Here is a 12661-nt window from a genome sequence, read left to right as displayed (position 1 = left end):
ATGCCTTCAACAAATCCGAGAAAAAGAGCTGCACCGGGAGCCTCGTCGACTGTTCAGACACCGCAAATGCAGCAGACGTACAATGCAGGTAGCCAGCTACCTAATGCAGACTTTCTGCGCTGGAATCAAAACCCCGATGCTCAAAATTTTACAGATCCAACATCAAACAATTATATGAATATTTTCGGAGCAAATGGTCTGCCGCAGACGACTGCTGGTTTTGACCATCCCATTAACGCGCAACCTCATTCTACACAATTGGCTCGCAGACCAAATATCAATAATAATCGCCAAATTGTCGCGCAGCGGACGTACGATAGTACGGGTGATCCTTGGCCATATGGAGATGATACCATAATGGATTCACAGAATGGACATGGACCGAATGGGGAAAATGATGATATTGAGGCTTTGGAGGAAAAGGCTGCGGTTGCGAAGAGAGATGCTCAATCAAAGCGAAAGCAAATTCCTCCATTTGTACAGAAGCTAAGCAGGTAAGTCCCCTCCTTTGAATCTTGCATTAGGATGGTTTGCTAACTTTCTTGACTAGTTTTCTTGATGAATCGAAGAATACAGAACTTATACGATGGTCCGATCGGGGCGATTCATTTGTGGTGTTGGATGAAGATGAGTTTGCGAAAACTTTGATACCGGAACTATTCAAGCATAATAATTATGCCTCATTCGTTCGACAACTTAACATGTATGGTTTCCATAAGAGAGTGGGACTTTCCGATAATTCCATGAAGGCGAGCGAAAGAAAGAATAAGAGCCCTAGTGAATATTACAACCCTTACTTCAAGCGTGGACATCCAAATCTCTTGTGGCTCATTAATAAACCAAAGGGTGGGACAAACAAGATTAGGAAAGGACAGCCTGGAAGAGGGAAACCCGAGGAGATGGTAGATGGTGAAAGTGATGATGATGCAAGAGAGATTGAAGAATTTGGACCGAGTAATTATCCTAACAATGCAACCACAAGTCGAGCGATATCAGTTGCGCCAGAATCTGGTCCATTACAACGGCGAGAGATAGCTTTGGTACTCTCCGATATTCAAAAGCAACAAGGTGCCATTTCACAGGCCATCACACGTCTGAGAAAAGATCACAATCAAGTCTATCAGCAAGCTATCGCTTTTCAAAATCTTCATGAACGTCATGAAAGTTCGATCAATGCTATTCTTACATTTCTCGCTACTGTTTATAACAGGAGTTTGGATGGCCAAGGAGCTGAAAATATTACTCGGATGTTTCAGAGTGGTTTGAATCAACAAGGTCAACATCAACAACAAGGCAATGTTGTGGATATTGGTGATTTAGGGACTCCTCAACAACAGCAACCTCCTGGGAGTAGCAGTCCGGTTCTACGAAAAGCACAAAAATTATTGACAGCAGGACCAATGGATCGAGAAAATAGTCACGTTTCCGAACCCTCACCGGCGGCTTCTAGTCCAAGGAATCAATACTCCACACCACGTTCTGGAACCGTTGAAGAACTTTTCGAATCTCCTAGCGATACCACGACAACGAAAACTGAACCACAGAGGGATATGTTAAATCTGATCAATAATACCAATGCACAAACTCGATCTGATAATAATGCTATGGAATTCCCGGATATGCTGACTCATTATGAAAATGCAAACGGCAATTCCCCGCTTACTTCTGAACAACGGAGCAACATGCTCAATATTATCGCTAGCACGTCTTCCACCCCAGGTTCCAATAATGCACTGGTCAGCCCAGCACCTCAAGCTCCTCACTTAGCACAAATGGCCTACACGCAAAGTGAAATCGATGACTTGATGAGGTTACAACATCAACAAAGTGATCGTATCGCGAATCTTTCTACGGTCCTTCAACCTCTGAGTCCTTCTGGTTCCATTCCTGGTGTTCAAGGTGATTCATATTTCAACAGTACTGATTCCATTGATCCTCATAATTCAAACCTGGACTTGGATCAATTTTTGGATTCGGGTGCATTTTATGGTGCGAGTAGTCCAGTGAATCCGAACTTCAATTTTGATGATTTTGGGAATGGTGTGGATGGAAATGGATTTGGAGGTGGAGAGAGTCAATTTGATGCGAGTATGGATGGGGTAACTGATGGTAATGGAAGTGGAAGTGGAAGTGGAAATGGAATAGGTAGGGTTTTGGAGACTGTGGCTAGTAGTGAGACTGCGAGTCCAGCGGATGAAGGTCATGGGATGGTTGATGGGAAGGGAAATGGAATAAGTAGTGGGAATAGTAGTGGGAATTTAAATGATGATATTACGAGTAATAAGCGGAGGCGGAAGGCTTGAGGGATAAGACTCGGAGCAGAGAAGAGTAGCGAAAATTATGGGATGGTATGTTGAGATTGGGTGTCAAGGGGCGTTTTTTATCTAGGAATGGGATGGATGGATGGATTGGTGGGTGGGTAGCTTGATGGATGGGTTGATCGATTGATCAAGAGTGATCTGATTGATAGTTGTGAATATTACTAGGCACATTAGCTGGCTATATGGATGATATTTTTTTTTTTTTTTTTTTTTTTTTTTTGGCTCCTGGAGTTTGTGCTTATATGATCATTCATTCAATCTTCAATCAGTCAGTCAGTCAGTCAGTTTATATACATGGAAACCTGGGATGCAAAGGTTTATTTATACTGGAGGGATGGAGGAAGATATGAGATATGGGATAGGATGGATGGGATGAGATGATAAAAGTTGAGATGAGGAAATAAAGTAAGAGAAGAAAGAAAATGAAGAATTTTCGGAAAATATGTTTATAGTATAGTATACTTTAGGATTTAGGATCTGGTATATTAATTAATTAATTCTATTTATTTATTAGTGATTGTTTATTATTAAGCTTATTATTTTATTGATTGATAGACTGATCTTTGCTTTGATGAAATTTTGGATAGAGGGGTAAGGGAGAGGGGGGATTAATTTTTAATTTGATGTGTGTTGTAACTTGTTTGGTATTTGTAGTGTAGATGTGGGTGTGTGTGAGTATATGGGGATGGGGAGTGTGGATTAATGGATATGGATATGGATATGAATTGGGATCGGGTTTATATCGTTATTTTTATTTTTTTAAGGAAGGAAAAGGAGGGGATGTGAAGGGGATGTATGGAGATGTAGATGAAAGGGAGGGAAGGGGGATATAAATCTCTAAACACTAGATCATAAATCCAATACTAAATACTCTACTTTTAAACAATTCTTCTCTTGAGTTATTTTCTCTTGTTAAAAATATGAAATATTTATATAACTTGAATCATGTAATAAATAAATAAATATTTAATAAAAGAATTTCCTCTTTCTCTATCTCCCCCGCTTTTATTTTCCCTTCTTATTCACTCTCCACTACAGACACCACAGATACACTTGAAAACTTATAATGAAAATATCAATATACTAATATCATACTCAAAAACACTAGCAGCTAGTAGTATTATACATCTATACTCACCTCTTCTCTTCTCTTGAATCTTATTGAAGTAATAAATAATAATTTCATCCCCCGATATAAAAAAAACTAAATAGATATTTGAAAATATTAAAGAGATATTCTTTATTTCCCAATCCTGTAATTATAATTTCTATTAAATAGCTTCTTTTTGAGGAGCAAAACGGAGAAGAATCCGGATATTGTATGTGAGTATTTCTTTGAATGTCTAGTAGAGAGAACTAAATATAGATATTACTTTATACTGATTTTGTTTATGGATATTCATGTAATCGTTACGAGTGATAGTAAAAATGGCTGTAATTTCTGGGAATCGGGTGCGTGAATAAGTATCTGGATATTATCAATACACTTCATCTATCCTATCATACAGGTTCAGACATGGGCATCCGTATCCTACCCGGGGTAATTGACCTCTATAATGTGGTTAATCTACTCTATAACCCTCGAGTAGGGTGGTTTTTCGACTGGGTTTACTCCGGCTACCTGGATTTACCCTACCTTTTGCTCAATTTTGTATACGTTTCAATCTGGGCGATTAGATGATCAGAAGAGTGCGCTGAAGACCCAAGCGAAGCTCTTCTATATATTTAATTGTCTCAACCCATAGCATTTGTAATAACAGTTCTCGAGGTTATATATCTCCGCTTCCGGACTTAGACTATGACCAGGAAAATTTGAGATGTGGCCAGAGAACAGGGTGATAATGAGAAATCAATACCACTGCTACTTCAAGTCATTGTACTTCCTTTCACCTGCAAAAGGAATAGCTCTGAGCATTTAAAATTACTGAAATTTGGCACCGAGACATCCAATTTCTTACGTGCAATGCACTCCTCATTGCGTGAAATCAAGAAATATAAGTATATAGTAAGGAACAGAACGGAAGGATTATATACATCTTCCGCGAACGAGCAACTCATACAATTCTTGGAAATCCCAAACTGCAAATTGATACTTATCAACCATAACAGGAAATAAAATTAAAACTTATGAGTCATCTTAAGCAAAGCCCCAAAGAATCCGAATCAAAACCTCGTCCTTTCTCAATTTAGACATTGTATATTTCCAAGTATTTGCTAGGACCTAACGGACTTGGCAAGTATCATACAGGGAGCGACTATTTCCTCCTTAAATCGCAACCCCATAGTCTTCTAAGATACTATTGATGACTTAATCTGACATGCCAAGTTCCGCTTGGAATATTACTTTCCGTGAAGTTGCTAGCACCTTGTGGTAATGAGTCAATTCTTTTAAATCCGAATAATTTAACTTTGCGAATTCCTACGAGGTATCCCATAAGGTCTACGAGTAGATGATGCAGAGTGTCGTCATGTGGCTAATAATCTATGCCTGACAATCAACCTTACTCCTTTCAAGCTTCAACGTTAGCAGACCACCGACGAAGTTCAATCCCATGTTATTTTGGGGAAATCCCCCGCATCGAATCGTGTAACGTGGGATGTAAGAAACTTGGAATATAAAATTTCCAATTGCTCTAGATACCTGCCCATAATCTGAATTGTGTACCTCTGTTCGAGTACTTGCAACAGAATGACGGAGGATCATGCAAGAATGACTAGTGGATTTATCTTTCTATTTAGGTGTGAATAACTGTGATGGATGATTTAATGAGAAAAATCACTTATTCACACTTAATTACATGTCCTCGAAAATTTTTAACTAGAATAGAAAATTGTCAGCGAGACATATATCTCTTGTAGGAGCTCGGCGATTGTCAATGTACGCCCATTACAGGAATAATCCGAATCCGTAGTGAACAAAATGCTTATTCCTTCACCAAATTTTCTACGCTGTACTACCATAGCAATGAGACGTTTAGAAATACAATTAGTCCTTTTGTAATTCGTCGTTAGATTCTACGAGGTATTTTTCGTAATATCGCAAGTATTAATTAGCAGCTAATCCCGAATATTCCGACTGAAAATTCTCACACAGAGTACACAAGCCATGTGGACACTGGACAGCCTTATAAGTCTTTACCCAAAAAAGTTTCCCCATTTTTCATGGCACAGAAAATGACATCAGATTTGAATTAAAATCAAGCTTGAATTCCTATGTTTTGAACCTCGGTCACTCGTGCACAGTTGAATGGTCTATTTGATCTAGAACATTAGCGAGAAAAGTAGCATGGTAAATAAAGATCATACTGTAAGGTAAGATCGGTCTATATATAAGAAAGTATCGTGACCGGTGGTTACAACGATCTTTTTTGTACCACTCCAGCCAATTATAAATAGTTCTGACTGTATTATCAGTTGTCGATTAAGCCTATTACTATCACTAACAACTTAGAGAAGCCATTATCATGCCAATATCAATTTGACCTAGTGCAAGATATTGATGAGGCGCCGATCGTTGAAGAAAAGGGGTTTGAGCTCAATGTACGCGAGATTTGCAGATCTGATTATATGTACCTGATGCTTCACCATAAATCGATGATTGCAGGACCAAATTCGAAATTTATCAACGTATAAATGCTTTTATGACATCGTCCTTTTGACGGGATTCCAGGAAAAGGCGACTCAAAGAACTCAAAGTTCGCAATATGGTCCGAGTCGTTATCTTGTGGCTGATGAAACCGATGAGTTGCGGGGATGATTGATGGTAACTTAGATGAAGGAAAGTCATCATCTCAATAATGCAAATTTCCATTCTTAGGACCACCAAAAATGGTCTGTAATACGGCATAACATAACTCCATGTATATGGCTCATCTCACCGGTTTCTGAAATAGCATGGCAAATTGATTGGTGGAGTCCATAGGTTTAGGAGCAAAACGTGATAGTACAGCCCGGAAAAATGGAGAAATGGAGAAATGGATTATAACTCCGAATATTGCATGCATATCGCCGTGCATATCGAAGTGGTTGTTTAGTATAAGCAAAATCATGGCGTGGCAGATTTATAGCCGTTATATTTGTGAAGATTAGAAGAGCCTCGCTAGTTATATTAGTCGGGATTTAAGAGCGAGGGAGGAATGATTCACTAAAAAACCTTACTGTTTTCTCCTGCTTTATATCATAACCTTAAATTACAAGTCTGCATAACTCACTGCAAGCCTGATTGGTCTGCTCGTCCATTTTTTATGATCATTATTTCTGCGTCAGGAAATGCTGGACCCCTGCCTATCAAGCATGGTTCTGCATGTGCCCACAGTACCCGTTTTTGGAACAGTAACCCCGGTTTTTTCAAGACGAACGCAGTATGAAGCCCGATATATACCATAATGATGATTCCCATAATCTGACTTGCGGATGCTCAGCCTTCCGATCATGCAACGTATCCGGTCAGTAAATTATTGATTAATCATTTATTTCTTGCCGTGATCCGACATGATTGTAAGATAGGACGTATATGAGCTGTCAAAGGAACAATATGCGGAAAACCATACCTCCACCAGACGCCTGGTTTCATTTGAACCCTCTCGTATTTTTAGCCAACCTGCACTCTTAACGACACCTCTATATGACGCTTTCCTCGGAACTAGTAGTTAATTTTATGCTCTTCAACGAACAACACGAATGTATGGGAATTTTCGGAGTACATCCAGTACTTTACATTCAATTGACTGATCATCAACACTCGCTCACCCCTTGCAAAAATGGTTGGAGTTTCAAAAAAGTCGTTCATAAAGAAAGAGGTCCCTAAACGTTCACGAGCATTCAGTACAAGAGCTAAGACAGGTTGCAAAACCTGCAAGTGAGTCAATAGCCACATGTTCTTTTGTTTTACCTCGAACAGCTTCCGAGAAGTCATGTTGTGCTTCTGATGGATGGATCTTGCATCATTTTCAATAGCCCAATCTTGTTTATGGCTCGCAATCTTCTGGGAGAAACTATGATGGACTTTGCTTGTTTCATTTCTTCAGGGACAATTATTGTACCTAAACAGGTCAACTGACGTCTCTCTTATAGAGTCCGGCATGTGAAATGCGACGAAGGAAGACCTGGGTGTAAGAAATGTTTCCAGACGGGTAGAAAATGTGACGGCTATGCCCACTGTGCTCCTAGTCCGAATCCTAAATCAAGTGCAATTTCATCTGCTATCGTCTCGAATTCTTTCAACGGTATCACAAATCAACTACCGCCAGCAATTCCTGATTTTCTGTCCCCATCTCTATCTGTTAGTGACCGGGAGCAGCACTCTTTCAACTTTTTCCACACACAAAGTGCACCTCAACTAGGCAGTTGTTTCGGCTCGAAATTTTGGAATCATTTCGTTCTACAGGCCTCTCATCATGAGCCGGCAGTTCGACATGCGGCTATTGCCCTCGGTTCTTTGCATGAGAGGTTCGAGTTGGAGGACAAATTTATCTCTAAGATGACAGGTGATACCGAAGAGAATTCCTTTGCTTTAAAACAGTACGTAAAAGCCATAAGTTGCCTAGTGGAGCCGAATATGTCTGTAAACACCAAGCACACATCTAAAACGGCGAATGTGGCGTTAACGGCTTGCATATTATTCATATGCTTTGAGGTAAGTGTCATCGGAATCATCACTAATTCGTTGGATACTAACTGATGATGCATCTGAAGACTTTAAGAGGACACCACGACTCTGCCCTCGCACACATTGATGGTGGGGTAAAGATTTTCTCAGAACTACAAGTATCAGGAGAATCGAAAGCTATCCCAATCGAAGACCCTCCTGAAGATCACATTCCTGTCTCGATATTTCGTGTTCTATTTAGCCGGCTTGATACGCAAGCCTCTGTTTTGAACTCAAGGGCACGCATAATTGATGGCGGATCCGACTCGCCACCGAACTCTATTCCAGACAGATTTCTGAGCGTTGAGCAAGCGCGTGAGGTGCTGGAATCAATTTGGACATTCAGCGGAAGAAGTCTCCTATCCTGTTCCATGTACAATGGTGTCCCCCTTCCACTCCCTACCAGCGATGAAGCTAAACTTCTAATATTATCTCGCCTCGAAAGATGGAACCGAGCATTTGAGTTATATTCATGCGCAACAAACGAAACTGATTGCATCGAATTAGCCAATCCAATGGAGAAGCGAGCGAGGAACCTGCTCCGCATGCACAAAACGATGACAAAAATATTGGTCACAACTTCCACAACTTATCCTACTGTATCCAATGAACCAGATGAGCTATTGTGGGATAAATTCCAGTTAGAATTCGAAGCAGTGGTGAGATGGGCCTTCGAAATTATCGACATACCACCCAATTTCCGAAGGGGAGGTCGCAAGGCAGCAAGTTTTACATTAGACAATGAGATACTTCAGCCATTATTCCTGGTAGCCACAAAATGTCGACATAGAAGCATAAGGAACGAAGCCATCCAATTATTGAAACAAGCTGATAGACAAGAAGGTTTGTGGAATAGTCTGCTGAGCGCAAGAGTAGCCGAGAGAGTTCGTGATATTGAAGAAGCTGGTCTGAGCGAAGGAATGGAGATAGTCCCAGAATCCAAGCGCCTAAGGAATATTACTATGAAGTTTGAGTTTGACGGTTGTCATGGGAGAAGAGCGTGGCTTGCATATCTTTCTCCTTCCACGTATGATGGCGGAGAATGGATTCAACTTTATCAAGGTGATACAGCATCTGAGACTGTCAAAACAGTGAGCGGGTGGACATGTTCATATATTCAGAGATAATATTTCTGATCTTGGAATGGTTAGTAGGGAGCATTCCTTCGAATCTCCATGAACATGTGGTATCAAATAAGAATCGTCCTGTATTTGCGCGTGACTGGAACTGGAAATACCTCGGCATCGGTGTTCTTCCTATACTAAGAATGGATGTTCGGATGCATGATGTAGTAAAGAGAGCATTAAAGAAGTGCTGAGACTGTCACGTTTATCCACGCAATGCTGGTAGACCCAAAGGCATGACTTTCGTGAAGTAAGTTCACATCCACCCAAGATAGCTCGAAGTAAACTCTGGGTGAAACCCAATTGTGATCGGAGCTTAACTCAGGATAATTAACAGGAGCCACCGCTGTTGACGCCAGCAGCAGGATTGGTGTATCGGATCGCGGTATGACTCGGATGCAGTGCCGCACTAGAGTGTCGGGGAGCTGCAAGCATACTGATCGGTTCATGCCTCTTGACTATTTTTGGACAAGCACTACGTATTCAGGTACCTTGTAAATGTGAGCAATCAGCAAATGATCGAGTTTTTGACACCTCTGATTAATGCTACTCTGACAAGTAAGGGATCCGTCGTACATGTACAAGAATGACTAGCAGGCAAGCGTACAGGCTGCAACGTTACAATAAAGATTAATATTCAATCATGCAAATTGCATCCTTTAAGACACCGATATGTGCTTCAACCTCAGCATTCAAGATCATCCAGGTCCCATTGAATTTGCCCAGGATATCAGGTTAGAGATTTCGAATCTATAGGAATATGGGTATTGAAAGATAAGATTTTTCGACATGTTTATGGTCATACCAAAAATTCTAAAATAAAAGCCGGAGATTGAAATGTTTATTGAATGTCGATGCTGATAATGGTCAGGATAATGGTGGTATGCCAAGTGCCTTTCGCAAGAGACATAGAAAACGACACGTTTATCACGTGAGACTGTTACGTAATATTTTCTTTACGTAATCAATAATTTGGTGCGTGAATCTTCAGATATAATTAAGTACAGAATATTGTCTCTTGATTATCTCTAGGGATTCCAACTTATTCCCATATTTTTGAACGGCCTAGAAATTATATTCCTATAAAAGCAATTAGGTTGGCGCATTCTGAAAGGCCTCTCGAATCAATAATAGCTAATAGTTTCAGAACTCCTCGCGTCAAGTTCAATTTCACTCCAGCTCATTTCCCGCCTAGGCTCTCTAAGCTGACGGCTTCGAACCTTCATGGAGTTCTGCACTGATCTTGGCACGAGTCAAGCTAGAATGATTCCATGACACTATTTTCATTATTTCCCTAGTTGGTAAGTCCGGTCTAGGATGACCCATCTAAGGATCTTCAAACTCGAAAGGCCATAAAGCCAGTACTCCGTATGATCCACAATCCATAGCTCGCTGTTATCGCTAGTGGACGTCCATGGTCGCCATATGTTTTCGCATGGCAATGCAAGATGTAGGAAGTTCCTCATCTTCCTAGTTCTTTGGTTTTTTGTATCTATGACAATACTTAACGACCTAGGACCTGGATCCTTCCATGACGTGCTACTTCGCATGCCTTTCCGTGGAAAAGATTGAACATAACTTGCGTACATCAGATCACTTCAATCAGTCATTACCACATATACAGTCGCCATTGATACTGCGGGATTCTCTTCCGTATATGTCATGCATACTGTGCTCTTTGTCATCTCCGACCACTTTTGAGGATGGGGGTACAACAAGGAAGCTTGAAGCCCCCAAAACCTGTGCTGATGTGTGGAGCTTTGAAATTAAAACGTGCAAAGATCAAAGACTTTGACTGCCAGACCACGGAGAAGCTCGTAGCAACCTATTGGGACGTAGGATCGTTTAATACTAGAGCAATGCGGCTGACCACGAATGACCGAACAAGCTCCCAGCATCGGGAAATTTAGGCACTGGAAAAGGTATGCCCCTCACTTTTATTTGGTTTGTCTTTGTTATTTTTGTTTTTCCCCGAAGCATATTATTTTCAGAACAAATACCGAGGCCAATGAGAATCATGGATTGAAAACGATTCTTGTTTGAATATTTCATTCTTTCATTGGATAGATTTTCCGTCGGATTAACCAGTAGTAACTGAGGTCTATCATTCTGCACATTTGAATCCGATAAATGTCATTAAAAAACAAGTATCACAGTAAAAGTTTGGGAATTAAATTGAGTCAGTTTAAATTCCCATCCTAGCTCAAGTAGTCTAGTCTATTTCATTCCAAGATCTTTTTTGATATCTACAGCTCATAGCTTACATGTTGACCTTGACGCCAGCATAAGAAATCTAGTGCTCAGCTACCCTGAAGCTTGGTCATTCTATACATTATCCGTCCCATCATCAGATAAACAATCATGAGACTCTTCAACATAACATGAACGAACAACTATATTAAGTGAATCTTCCAATAAACCAGGCATGAGTAAAATAGTAGCAAAAGTACTCACATCATGTTGGCCTTGCGCCATAACACGGCTGGCCACCCCTTGTATTTTTTTATTTTTTTTCCAATCGTCATTTTCAAATCTTCATACTTTAGCTTCCAGAAAAATTTCTTTGTTGTCGCCTCTCTATCAATGATGCATCACCCGCACTTCCAACCTACTTAGTGGGCACAAATCCATGAAAGGAAGGTCACGCCTAACAAACAAAGACTTACCAACAACAAATGAGAGAGTCTTGATGAATGATTGTGAATGAAACAATTGCATGAAGAACACCTTCAACCTCATCTGTAGAGACAATTTTTTCCTACTCAATTGCTCGTTGACGCAAGATTCAGATTTTTCCTTCTTATTTTCCAATGCAATTTGACCTCAACTCTTGATATGCGAAGTAGGATTACCGTCGGAATTGATTGGCCATTTGGAACCTCGCTATTGATGTTTTCGTCCACACCTCGGTTTGTTTTATCTCACCGGTACCACGAGACTCTTTTTAAAGAACAAACGTCACATCGACGGAATGTTTGACTGAGGATCTCAATTCTTTTCGAGAAGAATTGCCAAGATTATACCTGGGATCTATCTCTACAGCCTCGTTATTCTTTCTTGCTGGCGACAGCGCCGCGCTGCGTGTTGATCGGATTCCTCCGACTCACATGAACGACTAACTACATTGTTGGAATTGCTTCTTGATATCAAACAAAGAACTTCAGCGTAGATTTCAACACCTAGGTTATCCCATTCCTCAGGAAATTCACACATTATCGGATCATTGACTGGCAAGCACAACGAGAATACCACAAGGTATGATGGAGCGTCGACCACAATGCATAACGGTACCTAGCTATCCTTCTCTGCTAAAAAATGGAACATCTCATTCCTCACCTCTCTCCCCCCTAACCCCACCTCGACGGCTCTACCAACGCAGCTTACTCCCCAGCCCACCCATTTCACCACATCTCCTCAGACCCCCTCCCCTTATCCCATACCCCTGGATCTGGCGCTGTCGCATATGTCACTCAGTCTACCGTCTCGGCGTGACCCGACGCTGCCGTAAGAAATCCCCACTACTCCTCTCCATAGGGAGCCGAGGAACGGCCAACACGCCCTAGAACAAA

The 12661-nt window shown here is 40.8% G+C and overlaps 3 protein-coding genes across 3 annotated transcripts in view; all 3 read left to right on the top strand.

Annotated features, from left to right (window-relative positions):
• SS1G_02055 (hypothetical protein) lies at nucleotides 1–2303 on the top strand (the record flags this gene model as incomplete). The annotated part of the gene is made up of 2 exons (XM_001597809.1): nucleotides 1–494; nucleotides 551–2303. 2 exons carry the CDS (start codon nucleotides 1–3, stop codon nucleotides 2301–2303), a joined length of 2247 nt encoding a protein of 748 aa, XP_001597859.1.
• Nucleotides 2304–7081: 4778 nt separating this feature from the next.
• On the top strand, nucleotides 7082–9095 carry SS1G_02054 (hypothetical protein; the record flags this gene model as incomplete). The annotated part of the gene is made up of 3 exons (XM_001597808.1): nucleotides 7082–7179; nucleotides 7395–7841; nucleotides 8024–9095. 3 exons carry the CDS (start codon nucleotides 7082–7084, stop codon nucleotides 9093–9095), a joined length of 1617 nt encoding a protein of 538 aa, XP_001597858.1.
• Nucleotides 9096–12555: 3460 nt separating this feature from the next.
• Nucleotides 12556–12661, top strand: part of SS1G_02053 (predicted protein) — a gene marked incomplete at both ends in the record, with an annotated part of 1486 nt that continues 1380 nt past the window's right edge. Inside the window, one exon of the mRNA XM_001597807.1 lies at nucleotides 12556–12596. Within this exon, the coding sequence (XP_001597857.1) occupies nucleotides 12556–12596 (41 nt within the window). The remainder of the gene's footprint in view (nucleotides 12597–12661) is intronic.

The sequence above is a fragment of the Sclerotinia sclerotiorum genome, genomic scaffold (assembly GCF_000146945.2).
Source record: "Sclerotinia sclerotiorum 1980 UF-70 scaffold_2 genomic scaffold, whole genome shotgun sequence".
NCBI classification, from domain to species: Eukaryota; Fungi; Ascomycota; class Leotiomycetes; order Helotiales; family Sclerotiniaceae; genus Sclerotinia; species Sclerotinia sclerotiorum.
Note: the sequence above shows the minus strand (reverse complement) of the source record. Positions and strands in the feature narration are given on the sequence as shown.